Raw genomic sequence first — 24,466 nt, 5'->3', positions numbered from 1 at the left:
AGAGCTCACCAATATAGGGGAAGGGATTATGGCCGTGAAAGAAAGAAGGTGGGACATGTAACAAGGAGAAATCAACATAGGTTTTATAAGGACGACTGGTGGGATAGGAAGACTCTTGCTTTCAAGTCTTTCCGGCAAAAGGCATACATCTTTTTAATTCAGATATAATGTCTGCAATGTGGAGCCCTTTTCTTTATGGCTATCAGTACGCTCCTACGGAAGATGAACGTTCCAGTGCTAAAGTATAAGTTGACTTCATGTAGCAGCCTGCTTCCTTTGGCATGAAGTGTGCACCGTCTTTTAATTAGGCTCCAGCACAAATGATTTCAGCATCAGGAATGAGGGCAAAATGGAAGCATAAGACTAGAAGATTTTTAATGTTTTCTGCAAGGCTAGCTAGAGCCTCTTGTGGCGCAGGGTGGTAAGGCAGCAGAAATGCTGTCTGAAGCTGTCTGCCCATGAGGCTGGGAGTTCAATCCCAGCAGCTGGCTCAAGGTCGACTCAGCCTTCCATCCTTCCGAGGTCAGTAAAACGGTAATGACTGGGGAAGGCACTGGCAAACCACCCCGTATTGAATCTGCCATGAAAACGCTAGAGGGCGTCACCCCAAGGGTGCTTGCACAGGGGATACCTTTACCTTTACCTTTTTAGCTAGATGGCCAGAGCACTCCAAGTGGTCCTTTTAAACAGGGGTCCCCTGACGTTAGCAGATCTGGCATCTGCTGTTCCTCTCTGAACCTTACCCTGTACAATGATTGGCTTGGAGTCCCCACCATATCAGACCTAACACCGTCACATAAAAGGCAAGCAGCTCATGGGAATCTCACTGCTACTAGCCATGGTGACTGTGGGAAATGTCTACATTCAGAGGCAATAATCCTCTCAATCCCAGAGCCAGGAGGCAACACCAGGGGAAGACCTCGGCCTCTATGCCCCGTGGGTGGCCTCTATGTGAGACAGGATGCTGGACTGGATGAACCATTGGTCTGATCCAGCAGGGCTCATGTTCTTAGGGCTATGATGCAATCTGTTATAATTATGTTGCAACCCAGCATGGTTGGATCTTGGGAGAGGCCAGGAAGGTGGCCAAGTGGCAGAAGCACACAAGGACCATTACAGAAACAAGGAGGTCACCCTGACATGAAACTTGTACTGTGGTGGTCACCATTTCCAGAGAAGTGCAAAGAGTAATGAGAAGTCCAGTTCTTTTTGCAAGCGGAGTCCCAGTGTGCTGTGCAATCAGCCCTGTTCTGTGCAGAATGGCCGCTCAGCATGCTTCGCTATCAAGTCTCTTGTTGTTTTGCGTTAACCTTGCTTTCCCCACCCCATGCGGGCTACTGGTGGCTGACTGACAGCATTGAGAGGGTTGGGGAAAGAAGACAGATGTTTGGGGGAAAGGGAGGGAGCTGGTTTCAATTACCATTTGGAGATATTTGCTTGTGCTGTTTAGTCCGCAAAGCTGCATACGATGGGATCAAATGGCAGTAATGTGTTTAGGGCACAGTCTTTTTTTTTTACAGTTGGTGGCTCTGCAAGAGCAATCATGTGCCAAATCCAGTGCAATGAGTTTGGGCAGCCTCTTCAAAGACGGCAAGCTCCCAGAGCTCCCCTGAATCCAGGCTACTGCAGTACATAATTCATTGCATGACATTCTCCACTGCAAATCTACACAAACAGCACTGTTCTCGCCTTTGCCTTCCACTGCCGTTACATTGGGCATTAAATGCAAACCTCTCAGCCGTTGTTTTTCAGACTGTTTCTGTTCCGGCTCTCTTTCGTTGTTTGAACCGGAGGCTGGTGCAGTTCAAAAATGTCCTGTGCTCTATACAGCTGCCTTGTTTGGGCCACATGGAACAGAAACTGTCCTTAGTGAGCACGTTTCAGTGAACTCCGCATGCCGGCCACTCTTCTGCTCCTCCTCCTCCTGCTCTACAAAGGGCTTTTGTTTTAAACCTGCCTATGCAACTCCTATGGAATGATCCCCATCAATAGACAAATTGTTCCTGTTTAAACTGTCTCACCACCAGTGACAGATCTCTGAGGGTAGGTGAAGAGCAGAAGGGAATATACTGGAGTTCTGCAAATTATCAGACAGTGGAAGAGGAAGAGGCCAGGGGAGGTATAGAATTTCCTCCTCTTGAGCCAGTTTCTAAGGCCAATAAACACAGCCATTTTGCCACTCCCCTAACCACTGCCACCACCCTCCATCCTAAGAGTCCAATTCAAAACAAAAAAGGAAGGTCCAATGCGATTGAGCCGACGGTCTAGTAGCCAAGCTCCCTGTCTCTAATGGCCAACCAGCTGCCTCCCAGAAGCCCCAAAACAAGGCAGGAAGACAGCAGTCTTCTGCCATAGTCTTCTCCCAGTTTCTTGTTTCCATGCATCTGGCAAGGTGGCAGGAGGGGGGGGGTCATTTGAATGCATGTTCATCTTTCACGACCAGTAGACCCATGAATATATGAAAACCATCTAAACTCTCAATACATTTTTTACCCAAAGGTAAATGTTTAAGAGTAAAATCAGCTCTGTGTGCAGATGCACGACACCCTTTAGCTTTGTTTTACCAGGCTGAATTGAATCATGCTTTGCATGTGTGATCCAGTGTGCACATGACCACTCTGCAAAAGCAATTAACATACAAAAAAAGTGATGTGGATCACCTATAAGAGAATGGGATTCAGTCACTGCATGGGACTGGCCAAGGTTGCCCTTGCTCTCTCTTCCATTGCTGTGGTTCATCATCTTCTCAGAACTACTCCAGCTGCAAGGAAGGTCCACTATGGTTGCATCTGCACATCACTGAGTACTGCAGTCTTGTTGCACCGACAGCTGTCATTTACTGGGGAAGGCACTGGCAAACCACCCTGTATTGAGTCTGCCAAGAAAACGCTAGGGGGTGTCACCCCAAGGGTCAGACATGACCCGGTGCTTGCACAGGGGATACCTTTACCTTTTACAAAATATTATGAAAGGGGGGCGGGATGGGGTGGAGAATGGCAATCGCCCTAACATCCAGAGTGTGAGTTCCAAATGCCTTTGTGGAGAGCAAGAGAGTCCAGAGGCTCCCCCCGCCTCTCACACTTTGCAGAACAGCAACACAACTCTACGCTACGCCTTTGCCAGTTGCTCTATGCTATGCTGAGGCACACAGTGGAGATATATTTACAGTGCCCATCTGGCAATTCAGAGGCACATTACAGATTCCACAGTAAATATATGGTCCATAACAAGTAATGTCAATGTAATTGAGTGTCATGACACACACCGTTTAGGTCTTTACTGCATCCGTTTCCAAAGCCACACACTAAAAATTAATGGCCATTGATTCCCCGAGTGCTACAGAATCATCTTGCTTTCATATAGATTCAGATGAGTTTTATTGCATTAGCCACTGGCCATCACAATCCTACCAAATATACGAAATATACAAAAGACACAGAATAAGATACAAGGCATAAAGGCTTTCATATTCATAAATAGTTATGCAGTTTCAGAAAATACCTTGAAGAACTGAAATTCTTCAATGCAGCACAGGAACTTTGATGGATCTGAGGTTTAAAGCATCAAGTGGCAGCTTAAAGAGTAACAACGCAGAGTCAGAGTTTTAATAGAGATTTTTTAATGGCTCTCTTAACAGACTTTTATATTCTCATTTTCTACAACAATTCTGTGTAAAAAGTCCCAGGACCATATACAAGAGTTTGAAAATATGGAGTAAAAAAGAAAAGAAAATCCAGCTTGGGGGCATTGTGCAGCTCCTATTATTAGTTCCACTTGCTGTTTTAATACAGGTAGTAACCCCAAGGAAATGGACCAGACAGAACGTTTCAACCTAAACACTTGGAAAATAAAACAGCAAATAAAATAAAAACCGTTTGTTATAACACTAGCAAGACATGCCCATTACGAGTATTTACAATCCTCTTTAAAAGGAATGGCATTGACTGGGAACAAGGCTGTCAGGAGGAGAATTTGCAACTCCACATGAGTTCATGTCTCTGGAATACAGCAAGATGGACTTCAGGGATAGAACAGGGAAGATGGTGGGAGGTTCCCCCACCCTTGAAAGAAGAGCTGGAACACTGTTGGTGACACCAAGGAACCTGGGTTCTTTAACCCCATGTGCCAGCCAGAAAATCTGAGACAACCTGGGACCAAGGCACGAGGCAATGTCTCTCCCTCAGAGTAAAACAGCTGTCCCTACAGAGTCCTAACTAAGAAATGCCAAGTGATGCAAGGCCTGTTCTTGTGTCACAAACAACCCCACTGTTTCCAAAACTTTTAGAAATTATATGTTTAGCGTACACATGCCCTTTCGCATTTGATGGGGCATGCATGCAGACAAAATGAAAAACAGAACTGCCCCTGATTGAGAAAGATAAGTGGATGCTTGCACACACAGGTGCAAAGCATACCACTGCATTCTCTGTGAGGAGATACTCAGAGAATGCCTTTCCCTTGCACAAACCGTGCAGCAGAGGGTGCCTGATGCAAATGAACCGATTCTAAAGTACAGTGTTCCTGCGATCTGGAATTAGGAGATGAAGAAATGTGGACAACTGGAGGGGAGAAAGTACAAATTACTGGAAAGCAATCTGAAAGGCATGTAGATAATATATCCTAAAGCACCAAAGACAACATGCAGAAATGCAACCACAGCACTGTGTGAGATCTCACAAAGGGGCAATCAGATGGAGGTGTGTCTTTCTTTGCACAACAGCTTTCTTTGAGTATCTGTTGTCAGTGAAACTGAGGAAACATCTGCAACCAGCATCACAAATAAAGCAGCAATAAAGAAGCGAAGGAAAGGAAGCTATAGCAGTATGCTTGTGAGTAAGGCCCAAAAGAGATATGGAGCCATGTTGAACGGTGACAAACCAGAAAGACAATAAGATGGCAAAGCACCGAGGAAAGCAAGAAGAGTCAACAGGAATACAGGAATTCGGTGCATTGAAGAAGCTGCTACAGAAAAAAGTAAGAAGCATTTGAAGGCGATAGAAATTGGTGGAAGAAGCTCATGGAGATTTGGCCAGGCCAAGGGAAAAGCTAGAAATGTGAAGAACAATAAACAGTGAAATAACAACAGAATCGTGTTGGAGGAACACACTGGAGAATGACTCAGGAGTAAAGCCAGAAGAAAACATGGTGATGCATGATAAGGCTGGAGATGTACAGTGCAATCCCAAGCAGTTATGACCTTGACAAGCTCATTAATGACAGCCAGCTTAGAAGCATGCAACTCTGGTTAAGACTGCACAATCAGTCGGAAACGAGGAGGCAGAAGAGCCAAACAATGGAGAGGGGCAATGAGATATGATGGCAACACTCTGGACTGAAATGAAACGAGAAGCAAGATACTGTGCAATTGGCAGAGGCAGGCAAAGATCAGAACATGGAGACAGAGAAGCACAAAGCCAGTGGTGGGTGGAAGTGAGGAAACAAGCAAGGAAACAAGCAAGGTTCAGAAGCACCAAAGATGGGACCTGGCTGACAATTACGCATCTTCCTTGGAGACTTTCTTCATGGTGCCTCCACTTCTGCAGCTACCACTAAGCATAGCTACTAGATAGGGCCTTTGGTATTGGTTGCAGAACTTCCTCCTAGCTCATATATCTTGATGCACACATTTCACATCATTTAAGTCCTAGGTTCCATTCTTTTTACCCATCCTCTTAATTCCACGCATGGTTTTGTAGTTTCTTTTTAAAGTGGCTTGAATCCAACACCCAGAAGGGCAGGCCACAACAAATGAAATGAAACAAAGTTTGAGTCCAGTGGCGCCTTTAAGAATTAAACTTGGTTGGTTGCCACTGAACTCATCTGGTTCAACTGCTTCAGACCAACACAACTACACACCTGAAACTACTGAAATGAAATTAAATCAAAGGGGCCCAGCCTCCTGACAAAACAGTTTTTCAGCGGAGCAGGCGGGGGGGGGGTGCGCTCTCTCTCTCCTTCTTTGGAGGTTTTAATCAGAGGCTACATGGCCATCCAACAGGAATGCTGATTCTGTGAATTTAGGTAAATCACGAGAGGGAGAGCAGGAGTTGGCTCTCACAGCCCTTCCTTATTTGCCCAGGGTAATGCTGATTGCCACTTTGGGGTCAAGAAGGAACTTTCCTTCAGACCAGGGATCCTGGAGGTTTTCTGCCTTCCTCTGGGCATAGAGCAGGGATCACTGGGGGAGTGGTGGGAAGGCAGTTGTCAATTTCCTGCATAGTTGTCAATTTCCTGCACTGAGAACAGGTTGGGAAATGATGGGTGAAGGGGATAAAAGGTAGATGTGGAATGATTCAGGCTGGAGGGTGAGAGCAGGAGGATCTTGCTGCAATTTAAGAAGGAAATATGGGGAAAGCAACGGGGAGATCAAGGGTGCCCAGCGATGGCTAAAGGGAAGAAGTGGGGAGAAAAGCTGATTCAGCCAAGGGTGGGATGGATGAGAAGAACAAGATAACGTTGGCATTTGAGGAGTGAAATAAATGGAAGTGGCTACTATGGAAAAGTAATAAATGGGAAATTATATAAATAATAATTGGGAAATTCAGACAGTATATGCATGACAAGGAGGCCAAGTTATACTTCATATACAATGTTCCATACACTAATTGCTGGGGAGATGGCTGTTGTGTAAGCATAGCTTTGCTAGAAGAGCTGGAACATTCTAGCTTTGTCGTGAGGAGTGGTGTAGGAGCCTTAAAATAAATAAATAAAAACAAATACATTTGAAAAGCTGCACAGCATAAAAATAACAAAAAAACCCACTTACAGCCCCCTCAAATGAACAAAGTGTGAAAATATAGGGTGTTGAGGGGGGATTTTAGCAACTTTAAAATACTGCATTCTTTGCATGTTTAGGAAGTCTGCACGGAGAGGGCAAAGGCGTCAGAGAATTACAGGGGAGTTTGCAGAAGTAGGACAAGAAACCCAAAAGAGTCAAAATAGTAGTGGGGAACCAATTCACACCGCTGAGTTTCTCCCTGGAACTATGTCCAACAGGGTAGTATGAACTGGTCAGCTAGCAGCCAATCAGCTGACTCTGGCAGGAAAAGGCTCAGCCATAGTTGTAAACAGATGCTTTACAACCTAGTTCATGTGGGCACATGCAATACATGATTATTGATTTACAGCTGAAAGAATGAACAACCTCCACCAAAAAAGCTCCTTACATGACTGAAAGGCACTTATGCTTGAACAGGGGAAGGAATGTCTGAGTTCCCACCCCCAATTTCCAGCAGAAATCTTCCAAGCCTCATCCCCACCTTTCTGGGGCATCCTTTAATGGCAGGAGTAGGTGGAGAGGAAGTGGAGAGGAAGTGTAAGGCCGGAAATTGAGGCCAAGAAAGCCCTGTTCCAGAACCAGAATTTTGTTCATGGCTGGCCTACTGGGTCACAGAAATTCTCAATGGTGCTAAACCCATGAGGGCTTCCAGAGGACAGTGAGCTCCTCAGAGGAATAAAACAAATTAATACCCCTCCTTGCAAGTCCCAAACTGATGCCATGATTACCAAATTATGAATGCTGATGTGATGATCCAGCCCTGGCCTTTCTCCCGATTGCTCATGGCCATTCCTGGCCACAGGGAGACATTCAGCTGCAAGTCTATGCTAAGAGATAGCCGTGATGTTAATGGGAAGGAGAAACACGAAGTATGAAGGAAACTGAAATGGGAAGTTACACATGAGGGGACAGGGAAGCTACAGAAGTGGAAAAGCTCCCTAGATAGTGACCAGCCAGGAGCAACACAACTGCAGAAGCATAGAGGTAGCAATGATTGAAACACCGGAGGGAGGCATGGGGGATACCTTCCTTACCACTTCCAGCAACCACCGAACTATACAGAGAAGGCAGAGTTCTCCTCGGGGCACTCTGGTCTCTGACTGCTGTGACATCAGAATCAATTTGGTGTTTTATCTTTCTCGCAGATCTGACCTCATCATCATCACTGCCTGAACCAGAGATCCAAAAGGTGAAGTTTAAAAGAGAAGTTCATTTCAGGGCCCATTTTTTTAGAGTTTGTTATGTGATTCTGAAAATCGATTTATTAAAAGCATAATAAGCTACACTTGATGTAAAGCAGCTAAGAAAAAGTGAAACACAGGGGGTTGTTTGGGAAACACAAGCAAAACAGAGAGCAGGTTCAAGCAAGATCTTTTCAAAGACCTGAAGGGAGGATGATAAAGTCACTGTCACTTGCAATATACATGTGCATTCTAAAAAATTCATTGCAATATTTTTTCTGGCTGTTTTTTCAAGGGCTTCAACAATCTGCAAAGTTGATTTGCAAAAGAGACCACAATGCGACAGAAGGAGGGGGAAAGAGAGATATTTATTCCAAAGCTCCACCATCCTATCTTCAGGTCTGTGGGGATGTGGGGGGGGGGAATCATATGCCAAGGCCTCAAATATTATTTTCTGAGGTGCCACAACATTGAATTCAGTGCCCCAGTTTCATTTGGGAAACTATATGGTAAAAGTTCCATGAGAAAGCAAATGGCAATTTACTGCAACAGAACGAATACTTGAAAATTAGAATTCTTCGTGACATAAGATTTCATTCTCACACGGAAGTTGTTTCATACAAATGAGCACAATGCATGAAAAAAGAAAAACGGAGTAACCGGAGACCACGGTAAACGTTTGTCAGAGGAAATATCCTCGTCTCCCTCCTTTGCTACAAGAAAGCCAGTATCAGAAACAAACTAGACATTGAAGGCAAATACCTGCAATATAGCCCCAATATTTTTCTTCTTAAAGATGGAATGAAAAACAGCCTGAGAAGTCTGCAATTTTAAGTGGGGGAGCAATAAGAGAGGGGATAATTCAGCTCTTCCCTATGATTATTTTTCTGCCCCAAATCACCCCCAGCTCACAGTGTCACAGACTTGCAGGCGTAAACATTAACAGACCTGCAAAAAATATGACAAGAGAAGAAAGAGCTAGGCATCCTCCACAAGGAATAAAAACTGCAGCCTCCTCAAGTTCCTTTTCACTCTGAACGGAACACTTGCTGTGGCTACATTACCGACAACAATCTCAAAGAACTGGGCTGGTTTCACACTCAACACAAGAGCCACTGGGCTGGCATAAGGAGACAGAAGAAGGAAGAAGTGAGGGAGAGATATTCAGCCTGAATTGAATTAGTCATCTAGTTGTACACGAGATCTCCTGGCTTTTGCAGGGCTCTTTCAGGCACACCAGTAAGGAAAGGCCTGGAAGTCATCGACTAAGAGCCAAGCACAATTTCTGGGACACACAGAGCATTCCTTGGAGACAAGGGGAAATAGGGCAAGACTGCCTCAGCCAGTTGTGCGGGTGGGAAGCGTAAAGCGACTGAACTAGCTTGTCTTTAAATCTGGGCAAACCATTTTTAGAACGGCTTATCCTCTGGGGATGCTTGTGAACATAGCCCAGTTTCCTGTTGAAACTCTGTTCTTCAGAAATTCAGAGCAGAGAGATGCTTAAGAACCTCTTTCTGAAGATGAATCCCTGTTCACTGCCCATGTCTCGGACTGTGTCGTCAAGGAAAAGCCCAACTGTGGCAATTGAGGCAGGCTGTTCAGTGGGGCACTATTGGCAAAGGAGGTGCCCCAGGCAGACACGGCAGGGCACCTTGCCTGAGGAACAAGGCTGAAACCCACTAATGGAAAAAGGCCCCAGAATCCATTCACTCCATACTCCAAACAAAACATAAAACTCAGTACTGCTAGTTACAGAGTAAGACAAAATTTGAGGATATACAAATAATTAAAAGACATTTGTAAAAAAAAAAACAAAAATCCCCAAAACCACAATCCAAAAAGTAGAAGATTCTTAAAAAAAAAGAAGTCCCCAATGAAAATGCTAAAAACCATCTAAAAAGGAAGTATTTACACCAGGAGTCAGCAAGCTCATTTAAGCTCCTACCCTGCCCACCCCCACCCCCTTTTTACAAGTTCATGCAAAGAGTAGAAAGGGGCTGCCTCAGGAAAGCCAGCCCAGCCCTGAACTGGGGGCGCTGGTTGGCTGCTGGTGCCTGCTTTGCATTCTGCTCTCCTTCGGGTGAGAACAGGCCTGCCTCTGTCCGTGGAAAGAAGGCAGCACCAGCCAGGCAGACAATGGTCCTGTTTCCCCAGCACAGTAAGGCGTTTGGTGGCGCAAGCTCAGCCCAGTCACTGCCAGCCCCTCACTTGCTAGCAGGAACCGAAGCGCTCGCAGGGTGGGATGCAGGCTGTGAACAAGGCCACAGATGTGATAGTTGCATGGATCTCACCGGTATGCCAAGGACAACAGCTCGGCCACAAAGGCTTGGGATACAACAGTTTACTGAGCTGTAACGCTAGGTAAGGCTGTGCTTAGCAGGTTCACAAAGGAGTTCACAGTCCTGAAGGCAGAGGCCCAGCACCTTGAGCCCCACACTGAGCATCTCCTTCAGGGCACGGGGCTTGCTGCACCCTCCAGCTGGCTTCGTTCTGGCACCTCCAGCCCTCTCCTCCCACAACCTCTGTGCAGTACTGCCGTTTTGACCTGTGGCACATATGAAGAGTGGTGTCCTATGTTACTTTAAGGGGGCTTGCTTGAAGGAGCAAAAACACGCTACAAGCTCCTGCTTGTCCTCAGCAGCTGACGTGACATCTGAAGGGCCATATCAGCTTCTGCAATGGAGCGCAATTCAAGTACCACCAGAAAACCCTACTGATGCTACCCTCAGGCTGGTTCCCTTTCCCTCCTCTCTTCCAAATATATTACACATGTATTCAAGCAATTGCTGGCATCTGTTTCAAGAAATGCTGGCTTTGAGCTGAAGGCATTAGGCAACGATGCTTGTAGAAGAGTTAAAGCTTCCCCAGTCTCAGATTTTTGCCAGTTATTTATTGGGCCACTTGCTTTCCCTCTGAAGGGACTAACTTGCTTGCTAAGCACAGGGACCATATCACTAGGCTGTAATACAAGGACAGTCCCAGGGCTGCTGCACACCTGCAGTCCTATTACCTGAGAAGTGTTTTTACTCATTTTCTATCTGGCTTCACCCCTCCAAGTCCTCGCAGGTAGAGAACATCTGTTATTTAAAGTGATTCCTTTTGTAGCAAATGGGCTGAAAACTGCTGGTTTCTCTACCCCTTGATCTGTGCTCAGTGTAGCCTCTAAATGCAGCCACAGAAGATGATGGGGAGGGGGGCAGTGCCTTCTAAAGACACAAAATGACCTGTGTGTGTGTTTGTAAACTGAATCAGAAAGATAATCTGGATAGGAAAGCCATGGTGCATGAATCCATCTAAATTCTCCCATTTTGTCTCCTGTAGCTTGCAATGATAGGCACATTTACTTGGGTCAAAGTGCCGCTGAATTCAGGGGGACTAAGTAAATGTAACGGGCAGGGACTTTGGCTCCACAGCAAGGAAAGCTGCAAGGAGAGCAAGTGTCTGTCAGTCAATGAGAAAACAACAAACCATCCCATGGGCAAGCACCACAACACACGCAGAGATCTCCACGGGAGTCCCAGAGGAACCATCCATCCCTCAGCCACAACAGCATGAATGGCAATGATCAGGGATCAAAAATGTAGCCAATACAGATTTGTAAAGAAGTGACAGAGCTGGACAGTGCAGGAGATGCAGGGGCAGAGCCAGGGGAGACTTGCACCAGTGCTCAGGGGTTGCTTGCAAGTGGAGTGCCAGAGTCCAGCAGCAGAAATAGCCCTTGCGGGAGAGAGGAATACCCACGCAGACTCCACACACAATTATATTGCTATGTAACTAATAGGTCTAATTCATGGACTCCTGAATTAGATCACTCAAATGGTGAAGACTCAATCTCATATGAATGAGAAATGAAAAGAATTAATAGTGACATATAATTAGAGCAGGGTGTTTAAGATCAGTGAAAATTCACTGAGGCTCCAGAAGGAGGGATACTGAAAGAACGTTATCGTTCACAGTGATCTAATGATCACAGATGCTCCGTATTCATTTTGGGTTCCTGATCTGAGTGAATGAGGGAGGAAAATTTCAATCTTCCCCACAGAATCATATGGTAAACACTGTCCCATGGCAACCCTGTGACCTGACCTTCAGTCATGGATCAGTCAAGTTTTAGTACATCTATCTCAAAGAGCATTTCTCCTTGAGCCTCCTCCAGGAGCGATCTATACAGAGTTTTTTAAAGGATGCTGCCTTCCTGCATCTTTCCCACATTAGAACATACTCTCTTAAAAGTTTTTGCCGCGTAGAAAGTTAGTGCATCAGTGGGAAGTGTACGAGCTTAGCTTTCTCCATGACTTGTTAATTTTCTAAATGCAGGGAGCAGTGTTGATTTTTCTAACATGGAGAAGCAGAGTTGTGAAGCCCAAGCTGTGAAGCCCAAGCCTCAGGAAAAGGGCATTCTTTCTGTCTTTAGAACAATTCTTCCCACAAAGCTATGCTTAGTTCATCTTGCACTTTAGATAGTGGTGGGACTGTGCACAGTGGCATGTATCCAACTAGCTGAACCCATCATGGAGTGGAACTTTCTCATGTCCTATACGTACTAAGCCCCAGCTGAAATTTGGTTTCTGGGTGTCAACAGTCTCTCAGGAATGGCACTGGGGAAAAAGTGACGGACTGCAGTGGAAGGAGGAATGGTGGAAATCAAAGTCCCCTTTTTTGTAAAGCAAAATGCTGTTCCACTTGAGGAAGTGCACAGCTGGGTAGATGCAAACACAACTGGTATCCTATGACATGAGAGTCATGAGAGGGCACCTCTAGATATATGATGTTTCCAGTGATGTTGCCCTAGCTTTTCAGATTACAATCCCGTATACGCATGGCACTCAAGGAGGGGAATCAATAACCAACCCTACAGTAATTATTCATTAGTGGAGTTGACAAACCCCCCCCCCCCCAAATCAGTCAGTAGAGAGAGGGGTTGCTGTGAAAATGGCCTGTAAGAATAATAAATGCTGGACTGTGGGGTTTAAGGGGCATTGATTAAGAAGATTCAGCTCTTCATTTCTTTATCCTGGCCTAAGGTTAGCTCACATTAACTACTAAACATCAAACAGCCTGTAAATAACAAACTGAGAATGGGACATGGAACAAACCCTGGTTTGAGATGTGAAGTTCCCAAGGATTCGGAATGTTTGGCAACCTTTCATCCCTTCTCCCAGCCCTGTGAATTTTCACTCTGTTGGTTCTGTCCCCATTTCTCCCTTAAGGTAAACTTTACTTCGAGGGCAGCTTATCACAAAACTTTGAAAACTCCTTTTTTAAAAAAGGGCACCCGAGTTTTGTTGGGAATGCTGACATCTTCCCATAGTGCAGGGGAAGTACAGGTGGAAATGGGATTGGTTTTGGAGATTCGGAGACATTTTTGCATTTCCATTTTCATGACCGCTCTAGACTCAACCGCGCCCAGACCGGCCAAAAACGGAAACAGAGGCTGATCGTACAAAGGAGAGATTGTTCTGCTCAGTAGAAATCATTTGCCTAAAGAGGGAAGACTGGCTTTGCTATAATGCATTTCACGAACCACAGAGAGTTTGATGCACGGGGACAGGAAGGCAACACCGGACATTATTTGCTGATCAGATGCAGGAGCGATGGTGCAGCACTGTCTCCCTACAGGCCCATACTCTGCCAATACCCAACTGCAGTGCAGACTGAGTGGCTGGCACCATACAGAAACTAATGGCTCAGCACACTTGAGGAGAACTACCCATGCACACACGGCCATAGAGAAGAGCCAGCCCATTTCCAGCCCACTTGTACACAACCCAACACCCAAGAGCAGAGACCTTACTGTGGTTCCCTCCCCCCTCTTAGCAAAGATTTGATCCTCCCTATCCCACACTTCCCTCTATATAACACAAGAACCCCATCTGGGAGGGAGGGGATTCTTTATCATGCAGCTGTTCTAGCAGATCATGTCCCTCAAAACCAGCTCTGCCCTGTTTCTGAAGGACTGCGGTTTCCTGTTACTTTAGACCAACACAGCTTCTTGGACGCTCCCCCAGATTCCCTGCCCCCTCTCACTGTGATGCCCTTTGCCTGGAAAAGGGGCTCCCTCCCTTCAGACTAGTGACCTTGGGGAAAAACTGCCACACTCAACACCACACACACAGACACACCATGTGCTCTGGAAGCGGCACAAACGGCTTCATTCCACTCCAGCAATGCTCCTCTCTCATGGAGTGTGGCTGAAGGGTTTGCAGGGACAAGAAACCACCCCACCCCAGCAATGCCCCTGCTCCGTCCCCGGGCTCTGCAGCCCGGCTCCAGTGTTGGTAAGCAGCCCTCTAAGGAGAGGCAGGAGGTGCGTGTCACTGCTACGAGTGTTGAAGAGTGGAGCCCCTCAGGATCTCTGCTGTGTCTGGCTTCCTCAGAGGCAGCCAGTCCGCAAGCTGCCAAAGGGACCGGCAGGTGCAGGGAGGAGCCGCTCTTCCGTCAGCACAGCAGCCAGCGCGGCAGCCCCTTCCACTCACTCACTCACTCAGCAGGCCCCCCCTCTCCTCCGCCCGGCTGCCGTCAGGAGGGTGCAACTTGCACTTGGAAGGGGAGTGGCGGGTGGTCGAGCGCGAGGGCCGAGCAAAACAGGAGGTCAGCGACTGGGAGCTGCAGTCACAAGCAACGTCCTGCAGAGAGGAGGAGAAAGCAGAATAGTGAGCAAAAAAGGGCAACAAAAGGAATGACGCTCACTAAGATCTGGTGTTGCTGTGGGGACTAGAGAATTCCTCATTTGAAACCTCCCTCCAGCATTAGGCGCTCTTAAGACAAGCTTTCAAACCTCACTCTCCCCTAAGCAACATGGAGATGATCACAGAGGCCTACCTCACAGGGATGTTATATTGATAATGTCACTTTGAACAATGGAAATGCATGGAACAAATGCCAAAAAATTAATCACTACTACTCCCACAGTTGCTGTGCATAGGCAAATGATGGCAAACCACCTCTGTTTGTCTCTAGCCTTGAAAACCCTACAGGGTTGTCACGTCAGCTGAAACGTGATGCCACGTCCTACCAGCATCATCGTCTGTACAGGCACACTGCAAGGATGTCTTCTCAATTAAGGTGGGGTTTATACCCCGCCTTTCACTCCAATGGGGACCAAAAGCAATATTCATCATTCTCCTCTCCTTCATTTCATCCTAACAACAGCCCAGTAGGGTAGGCTCAGTTGAGAAAGTCTGGCTAGCCCAGGATCACCCAGCAAGCTTTGATGATGACAGCATAGGGACTCCAACCTGGGCATCCCAGACCCCAGTCTGACAGTCTAACCACTACATCACACAGGCTCTGCCGTTGTTGTACTCTGAGTTGTAGCTTATCAAGGCCAAGATAGTTTCAAGAGAGTGATTGCTAGAAAAATGTGGCCTTGCCCAACACAGACAGGAATCCCCCCACCCCTCCCCAGACCAGCTAGATATGACAATTTAGGTTTAAAGGCTAAGCAGTAGCCACATCCAAAAACGGTGGAGGCTGTAGAGCTCTCCAAACTCTATGTTAGGGAGTGTAAAGAAAGAGATTGGGAATAAAATGGCTCATATTGTAATGCCCCTATAAGGTTCTATTGTGAAGCCTCGTTTGGAATACAGTTCTGGTTACTGCATCTCCATGTCAAAGGTACAGGGGAGGGCAACCTGGATGATTACGGGGGTTGGAGCACCTTTCCTATGAGGAAAGTCCAGGACTTTTCAGTTTAGAAAAGAGGTGACTAAGGATGGGGGCATGATAAGCGAGAAGGGTTGTTTTATTCCACCATCTGCTGTAATATTATTGTTGTTAGTTGTTCTGGAAGATTGGGTTTTGATATTATATGGGTTTTATGGACAATATTGTTTGATATTGTTATTCTGTAAGCCGCCTCAAAACAACTTTGTCAAGAGAGGTGGGATATAAATCAAACGATGGCTGGCTGGCTGGCTGGCTGGCTGGCTGGCTGGCTGGCTGGCTGGCTGGCTGGCTGGCTGGCTGGCTGGCTGGCTGGCTGGCTGGCTGGCTGGCTGGCTGGCTGGCTGGCTGGCTGGCTGGCTGGACGGACGGACGGACCGATAAAAAAGCTTTATAAAATTATTCAATGGGGAATAATTTAATCTCCCAAAATGCTAGAACATTAGGGCTTCCAATGAAACTGATGGATAGTAGGTTTATGGTGGACAAAAGGGTAAAGCATTTTACATAAACAGTGATTAAAATGTAGAATTTGCAGCCAGATGATGTAGTGATGGCCACAGGAATAAACAGCTTCAAAGGGGACATTAGCCAGATTCATGTCTATCAGTGGGCAATACCCACATTCAGAGGCACTGAGCCTCTGAATCCCAGAGCTGGGAACCAACATCAGGCAAAGGCCTTGGCCTCTGGTTGGTCACTGTGTGAAACGGGATACTGGGCTAGATGGACCACTGGTCTGATCCAATAAGGCACTCCTTACGTTCATATATCCTTTGCTCTGTGGCCACCACAAGTTTTCAAAAGATAGAAGACATTCTGTGCTAGATTCAGCCCACAGAAGAGGCTTGAGAGCAGGTCAGACCAGGATGGTTTCTCTGCTAGCATGTTATTTCTTGGGACAGAAAAATGTTACCTCATTGGCAATAGTAGCAGAGATGATGTCCGGCTCCCTTAAGGCTCTGTCCTTGCCTCCTTGGGTCAGGGTGGACAGTTTTGGTTCCTCAATACAACCCTGTTTCAAGGGTTTTTTGTCAAGGGTCTTGGAGATGCTTTCAGACTGGTGGGGCACAGCTAAAGAGGGATACTCTGCTTTCTTGTTGCTGCTTTCTACTCCTGTGGGGTCCTTCTTCTCAGGAGCTAAAGTGGGGCTCTGAGTTCTGCCACACACATTCCGGAAAAACTCCTGCACTATCCCATACTTGGGAGCTTCTGGCTTGGCTTTGCTTTCCTGGCACCCTGGCTTCCAGATGGACTCAGTGCTCCCAGAATGCTCCACAACATTGAACAAGCTAGACAGGCCATCGTTAATATTGCTGAGGACTGGACTATCTCTGGTGGTCGTGGACCGAGCCCAAGCAGACCCATTTTGCTTGCTCTGATGGAGGTTCCACAGGCTTCTATCCTTAGAATTGTCCAGCTTAGAAGACGATCTTCTCTGGAGTTTGGGGGAGCCATACTTTGGCGAGCAACAGGGCCGTTCAATCCTGGAGTGGACTTTGTCCAGAGATGAGGAAATCTGCTTGCTGCGGACAGAAATGAGGGAGGAGCTCCGTGGGGACCAGCTTTTGCTGCTGTGGATGCTACCTCTGGGCATGTCTGTCTGTAGGCCAACACTGACAGTCTGGGTGGTCTGGGTACTGACGTTGGTCAATCCCACCGTCTGGCTGGAAGCACTCTTCACCTTTCTCTCCAGAGAGCTGGAGCGGATAGCTTGCCGGACACAGTTGGTGATCTCCTTCATATCATCACTCATGTTGCCAGAGATCTCCAGGTCGTGCAGGGAGGATGGGAACCTGGGGACAGAAGCCACCGCTTTCTCGCTCACAGTACTTCCATCAAGCAGCTCACGGTGCTGCTTGGAGAAGTTGCACAGCCACCTGCTGTACATGTTTTCTGAGTTGTCCGACTCCTCCTTGGGCTTGGCCATTGTGAACAAGAAGCCAGGCTCAACCATAATCTTCCCCTCTCTGTTCTGCACTAGAGGCGCTTCCAACCTCCGCACCACCGGAGGGCTGTAGTATATGCGGATCCCAGTCTTGTCCGGGGCTGTGTGGCTCCTCTGCATTTGCTTCTGGGATGGATCCTGCACAGCCAGGCTGCTTGTCTTGGTGCAGTCACATGATGAGACGGGGAGGTCCTCTGTCGCCCGGTTCTCAGTTCTGGGTTGCTCATTATACGCACAGTTGTTGGGGGTGACCCCCGCTGTGTCCTTTAATGTGTCAGGCAACGTCTGCGAAGCTGGAGCCCCCTTTCTGATGTTGGCATTATCTGGGATCACTGGGCTGGTCTTGCCGGAAAGATAAGGCGAACAGTCGAGCAAGCTTTCAAATTCAGACATTGAGGAAACAGACTTTGTCCTGATTAGGAGGAAGGAGGGAACAGCACAGCATACATTAGTGACAATTTTGAAAATTGGATTATTTCTTGCTCTTGACTCAGAACTTCCTAGGAAGAAGCACTACTCCATGGCTAAGCTGTATACCTACTTGCCTGCCTCCATGTGTCTCACGAATAAAAGTCAATTTTGCTATTATTTTTCTGACTGTGTCTTAAATGCATGGAGAAGGCGGCTGTAGATAGTGGAAGAGATGCCTTCCGAAATGATCAAGCTAATCATAGGATAGGCCAGGCTTTCTCAAGCATGGTTTCATGAAACCCTGGGGTTTCTTGACATCCCTGGAAGGCTTTCCCAAATAGGAGTTAGTTAATTTTTTCTATATTAAAAAAAATTGATCAACATTTATTGGGTCATATGACCACATATGGTCATGCCAACCTGCTCCCCTTCCCAAAATGGACAGTGATGAGCCTGGAGGGATGGGAAGGGGAAGGGGAGGGGCCCTGGGTGGGCATGTACACAACTAGGTTTCTCAGCCATATTCTGCACTATATATGATCACGTTGACCCACCCCTTCTCCCAAAATGGTCAATAATGGGCTAGACGTTGGTAGGAAAGGGAGGGGCCCAGGATGGATGTGTACATAGCTCTGCTTCCCAACCATATTCTGCACGAACTTGCCACTTCTAGGGTTTCTTGAAGCCTGAAGAACGTTTCAGAGGTTTCTCAATGGTAAAAAGGTTGAGAAAGGCTGGGATAGACTGAGGCATGGAACGGGAAGATTTGCCACAACATTTGTGTTTAAATATTCAGATATGACTCATCTTCTGTCCAAAATAGCCAAAAACATAAGCAGTAAAAGTAAGGCTGGGAACTGTTCAAAGGAACACTTGCCATTGCTCTGTGATTGAAGACTGGGTTGGACTCAGTCACCTTTTCTGCTCCATCTCACCCAATTTCCCCTCTTTGCTGTAGCCCCCCCCCCAGTCCAACAAGTAGGTCCCATAATCCCTGGCATAGACTTTTTAGTAGCCAAAAAGGGACTCTCTTAGAGCCTCTTGTAGCGCAGAGTGGTAAGGCAGCAGAAATGTTGTCTGGAAGCTTTGCCCATGAGGCTGGGAGTTCAATCCCAGCAGCCAGCTCAAAGTTGACTCAGCCTTCCATCCTTCCGAGGTCGGTAAAATGAGTACCCAGCTTGCTGGGGGGTAAACGGTAATGACTGGGGAAGGCACAGGCAAACCACCCCGCATTGAGTCTGGCATGAAAACACTAGAGAGCGTCACCCCAAGGATCAGACATGACCCAGTGCTTGCACAGGGGATACCTTTACCTTTTTGAGGTGTAAAAGTTCCCACCCTCCATTATGGATGCCATCAACTCTGTTAACCGCACTTACACACAGCTCTCTTGTTATGGAACCGCTTTGAAACTCCGAATAAGAGGACCCTCTCCTAGACAGTGTAAGTGGTAAAACTACAAGGAAACCTCTGCCATGAACAGCTTCCAAGACACAACAGTTATGGAATAGACTTTTGCTAGGGCTCAGCTGGGATAACTCCCTACCCTTTAAAGTCTCCCAAATAAACCACTCCAGAGAACACAGAGGAAATCAATCAGGAAATTAAACAAAGATCATACAGATCATACATAGCTATCATGCAACACACTAGAAAGAGGAAGACACTAATGGGGACCAGCAGGAGAGTGGATATTTACACTCCCAGAAGACATAGCCCCAGCAATTTGGCTCACATGGGAAAGGCCAGGCATTTTTGTTAACCAGCCAGCTGCAAAGCTAAGCTGAACCTGACATAGCATCCAGTAAGACTGACTGCAACTTCTAATGCACTCAAAGGAAACACAGCATTGCTGCTTCCTATGGATGGATGTGCTTCTCTTTCTAATCATCGGGGGAGGGGGGTTGGAAACATGCTAGCTACTTTCTAGACAGTGAAGAATTGAGAGAAATAAGCCAACCCCTGGTATTTTGCAAGCACTGCATGCCTCTCACCTTTTCAGATTACTTTCTTTGATGTCTGTTTCAGAAATGGTTTCTTTGTCAGTGATCTTCTCATTGAGAGTCTGAAAAGATGTTGAGAGAGTTTTATCATCATCTGTGCTTTGTTCAATTTCTGTATACTTAGAAGTCCCAGTTGAGACTTGGCAGTAGTTACAGGTATCTTGGTAACTTCCAGAATGGGTTACTGTAATTTGCTGTACATGGGGTTGTATTGGAAAAGTTCTTGGAAACTGAATGGGCCATAATGGGCCATAATTCACAGTCAGAGTAGTTCAGTAGTGGAATAGGCTGCCTAAGGAGGTGGTGAGCTCCCCCTCACTGGCAGTCTTCAAGCAAAGGTTGGATACACACTTTTCTTGGATGCTTTAGGATATTTTGGGCTGATCCTGCGTTGAGCAGGGGGTTGGACTAGATGGCCTGTGTGGCCCCTTCCAATTCTATGATTCTGTGATAATGCAGCTGCCCACTTTCTGAAAAAAACTTTGGTTCAGTTTTCATTAATTCTCGGTTCAATTCAAAATGCCAGGTTTGTTCTCCAAAAACAGCCTACTTAGAGACACCTTGTTCCATGTTCCATCACTATCAAAGACTCAATAGGGGATGAATAGAAGCATAGCCTGAAGGGTCGTGGCTACCTCTGGGATTTGTCTCCAGAAAAATTATACAGCTTCCCTCCAAGCCTTCTGGGGTATGATTTTACTTCACAGGCCCAGCTGCAAAAGGCAAGTTGATAAAGATAAAGATCCTGGATCTTTCAGCAGCGAATAAAGTCACTCCTCTTACCTCTTTCCAGCTACTGCCATGCTTTTCCATCTCTGAATTTTTCAAAGCCCATCGGTCGGCTCCCTTCTGCAGCTGGAAGAGGATACACACAAAGCAATTTGCAAGCTTGGCTTATACATAAAAAGCCTACTGTCCTTGGCATGTCATTGCTCTGGATGCTAATTTTACTTGTTTCAGTTCCCACTGGGCACATCGCAAATCCTAACTGCATGCAGGGACTTCTCACTAGCATGACAATATCAAGCATTCCCTACAGGACCCCTCATATCATTGGCTTACTTACTGCTCTAAAAGGAAATCAATCTCTTAATACAAAAATGGGAGCTTAGAGGCAAATGTCTAGCTTGGTATCCATGTTGACACAGGGTCAGACTGAGGTTGCATCTGTGAAGCATTAACTGCGGGTAAAGATAAAAGTTCAGTAGGTCACTAGGAGGGAGGCAGATCTATTTGACTGTAGCCACCGACAACACTGAGAAAACTCATAGGAGTTGCTTCTGCTACAAAGGAGGGTCCACCAAAACTCTGTGTTCGCAGCAGAGACTCTTTAATCAAGGAATAATGAACCATCATTATTGTAGACAAGATCACTGTATAACACAGATTCGCAGTTTTATGTTTTCCCTTGGAAATACTCAAAGTATTCAGGACCATATTTGTAATCAAAAAGGAATTTCCCTCAAGCCAAATGATCCAGCGACCTGTCTATCCTGGGGCTCACTTTCCTCTATTGTATGCATGTCTGGTTTCACAGGGCTTACATTAAGCAATTTACTAAGCAAGGGAGACCTGCTGCAGTTAGCCTGTTTGCCTTGGCTCTTTGCTTGGAAAAGCCATGAGGTCTAAGTTATGTACATGTCTTACTCATACCCTGACATATATACACATCCTAATATTCATGCTGGTCAAGGTGACACCTATTAGAGGTAGTCAACCTGTGGTCCTCCAGATGTCCATGGACTACAATTCCCATGAGTCCCTGCCAGCAAATGCAGGAATGGGAATTGTAGGGAATTGTAGTCCATGGACATCTGAAGGACCACAGGTTGACCACCCCTGACTTAGAGGAACAGTGATTATCTGGGCCACCTGCTCAACTCCTACCTGGTTCAGCTTGTTCTGTAGCTCCCGCACTTGCTGCTCTGCCGCCTGCTGCTCAACCTTGAAATGGCCCAAGAGCTCCAGCTTCTCCTGGTCCCAGTTCTTCTCGCTGATTTGCAGCTGTTTGGTCAGGTCCATGACAGCACTGTAGGATTCAGCCAAGAGGTGCTGATGTTCTTCCCGCTCCCTCTTCAGAGCTGCTTTCCAGTCTGAGAGCGCGCGGTCTGTCAGGCCTTTCCCGCCCTTGGATTCCAGCTGCAAGGGCCAAACCAGCAACTGTGTCAGGGAACCCGATCAAATCAAAGTCTCTGGGCAGAACATCTGGATCTGGTGGCAGGAAACGGCTCAGCACTATTTTTCTGCACAGCTAGAGGATGGGCTGGTTCCCTTCCCTTCTGATGGAAATGCTGGGAGAAGAATGGGAATAGAGATTCTTCCAGAATTCACTAGGACTGAACTTCTCTCAATCTGTTCTGTGCATTCACTGGCACATCTTTTAGCATTTTATGGCCTATTCTGTTATTTTTTTCAGCCCATTCTATTATATAACTGTATCCTTTTAGTTGTATTTACATATGTTTTATGCCAATTAAAGGTGACTGACTGACACTGGCACATCTGTGATGCCTTTTTTGGCTATGAAGCCACCTGATAAGTTATTATTTTAAACACATGTATTAACCTATTTATGTAGCTATTTGCCTGGACACTTATGCCCTGCTTTTCTCCCCAGTAGGGATCCAACATGGCTCACAACATCATTCTCCATTCTAGACTCACAACAACACAGTAAGGTAAAGTTATGTGAGAGTTTATGACTTGGCCCAAGATCATCCAGCGATCCTCCATGGCAGAGTGGGGATTCAAACTTAGGTCTCCCAGATGCTAAACTGACACACTAACCAGTGAGCCATATTGGGTCTCTTGCACTAAGTTCTATATTTCTCCATGTGATGCCATTATGCACAGCAGTCTATGCTGCCAGAGGAGGAACAGCTGTGCTCAGAGGCCAGCATTTCATCTCCCTCATCCCAAACAAGCCTGCATACATATACAACGAGCAGTGTTCACTCAGCCAAATACATAAGAAATGTCATTCTGAATAGCAAAGTAAAATATATATTCAGATATGTACTTTTGGGTGCAATGCAAAAGAAAAAGAAAGAAAATTCTCAAGAGAGGAGTGGAAGGCCAGAGGAATGGAATGTCTGTGTACATAACAAAACAGAGCCTGGGGGATTTGCTCTTCCCACACAGGCGTTGTCAAGCTAAAACGACAGTCCACAACAGACGCAGAAAATATGCCTGCAACTTGCAGCACAATGTAGCAGCATCTTTCCTAGCATGCTGGCAGGGGGAGCAGAAAGAGGGAAGACACTGGCTGTGTGACAGAGATCCCCAATTCAGAGCAGGAGGAGATTAAAGTGGGGCACTCCAAGCATTCACACCAGGGATTACATATTAGAATTTGGCCAGGTGAGACATTTCCACCCTTTTCCTCCAGAAAAGCTAGCCAGTGGATTTATAGCCTTTCATGCAAGATGAGTTCCTTTTGTTGTTGTACACAGACCACCCCAGACTGCTGCTGCTTTATACACTTAAGATGTTCTTGCCAGGAATTACCAAAGGCTTGGTTATGCTTCATGCCTTTTTAAACACAGCGGCAATCAACACATGACATAAGCCCACATTACGGTTTCAAGAAGTGCCCTTTTAATGTTAATGGTAAATATCTGCAAAGGTGAAAAGTGGAAGGAAGCTATAACAAAAATGAAATTATACACGTTATCACTGCATGAGCTGTATTAGCAGAATAATTTGTGGTACTCTGGGACTGAATACAATATTCTGAGACTGAATGCTACTTCTGGAACCGAAGCAGCCTTGGTTGCCTCAAATGACGATCTCTACCTAGAGAATGGCAGGACAAACACAACCCAGTTGATTCTTCTGGGCATTTTGACAGCTTGTGATATTATTGATCATGGTTCCCTTTTTGTTAGGCCCCAAGGGGTCAGCCAAAGTAGGCTGCCACTTGACAACACTTTGTGTGTGTGCGCATGCATGCACACACACACACACACCCTATCTAAAGGTCAGAACAACCCCAACAATTCTACCATGTCTTTATGGACTGAAAGTCAAGCTGCAGCATCTGTCAAAACATTCAGGATTCCAGTCACGTGCTCATGCCATGAAAGTCACTTGCATAACATCTTGTCGATGAAGATATGTGGGGCAGGGAGTATCTTTGCGGTTAACATTCTGAGTGCTCTCCTTTGTTCTAAGGATGCATACGGATGTAAGTGTAAGAGGGTGTTTTGCTTTCGGTCTCCAACAAATATCTGAACAGATCAATAATGTGGAGTGGAGACCAAGGGGGGAGCCAGAGACCATATGTGTGTCAATTCAGCAGCAAGGAGGTCAGACCCCTCTTTGCAGCAGAAAAACTTGCATCAATGTATGAAGATACATTTTTATGCTTTGTGAGAATGGGATCAGACAAGCATGACAGAGATAATAGCAGGCAAATTTTAAGTGGAAACAGAATCTCTTTACTTTGGTACAGTTGGAGGAGGGATAACTAACAAGGAAA

At 46.3% G+C, this 24,466-nt stretch overlaps 1 protein-coding gene across 4 annotated transcripts in view; it reads right to left on the bottom strand.

Annotated features, from left to right (window-relative positions):
* Positions 1-3,602: 3,602 nt before the first annotated feature.
* The window catches only part of MTCL2 (microtubule crosslinking factor 2), a 97,979-nt gene continuing 77,115 nt past the window's right edge, over positions 3,603-24,466 (bottom strand). For all 4 annotated transcript variants that reach the window (XM_077335252.1, XM_077335250.1, XM_077335251.1 and 1 more), the window contains 5 exons: positions 21,874-22,125; positions 20,770-20,841; positions 19,978-20,048; positions 16,541-17,984; positions 3,603-14,585 (listed from right to left, as the gene is read on the bottom strand). In XM_077335252.1, the coding sequence (XP_077191367.1) occupies positions 14,436-14,585; positions 16,541-17,984; positions 19,978-20,048; positions 20,770-20,841; positions 21,874-22,125 (1,989 nt within the window). In that variant the 3' untranslated portion in view covers positions 3,603-14,435. The remainder of the gene's footprint in view (positions 14,586-16,540; positions 17,985-19,977; positions 20,049-20,769; positions 20,842-21,873; positions 22,126-24,466) is intronic.

This window comes from Paroedura picta, chromosome 4 (genome assembly GCF_049243985.1).
Source record: "Paroedura picta isolate Pp20150507F chromosome 4, Ppicta_v3.0, whole genome shotgun sequence".
Taxonomy (NCBI): domain Eukaryota; kingdom Metazoa; phylum Chordata; class Lepidosauria; order Squamata; family Gekkonidae; genus Paroedura; species Paroedura picta.
The sequence above is the reverse complement of the archived record's forward strand: the minus strand, read 5'-3'. Positions and strand labels throughout refer to the sequence as shown.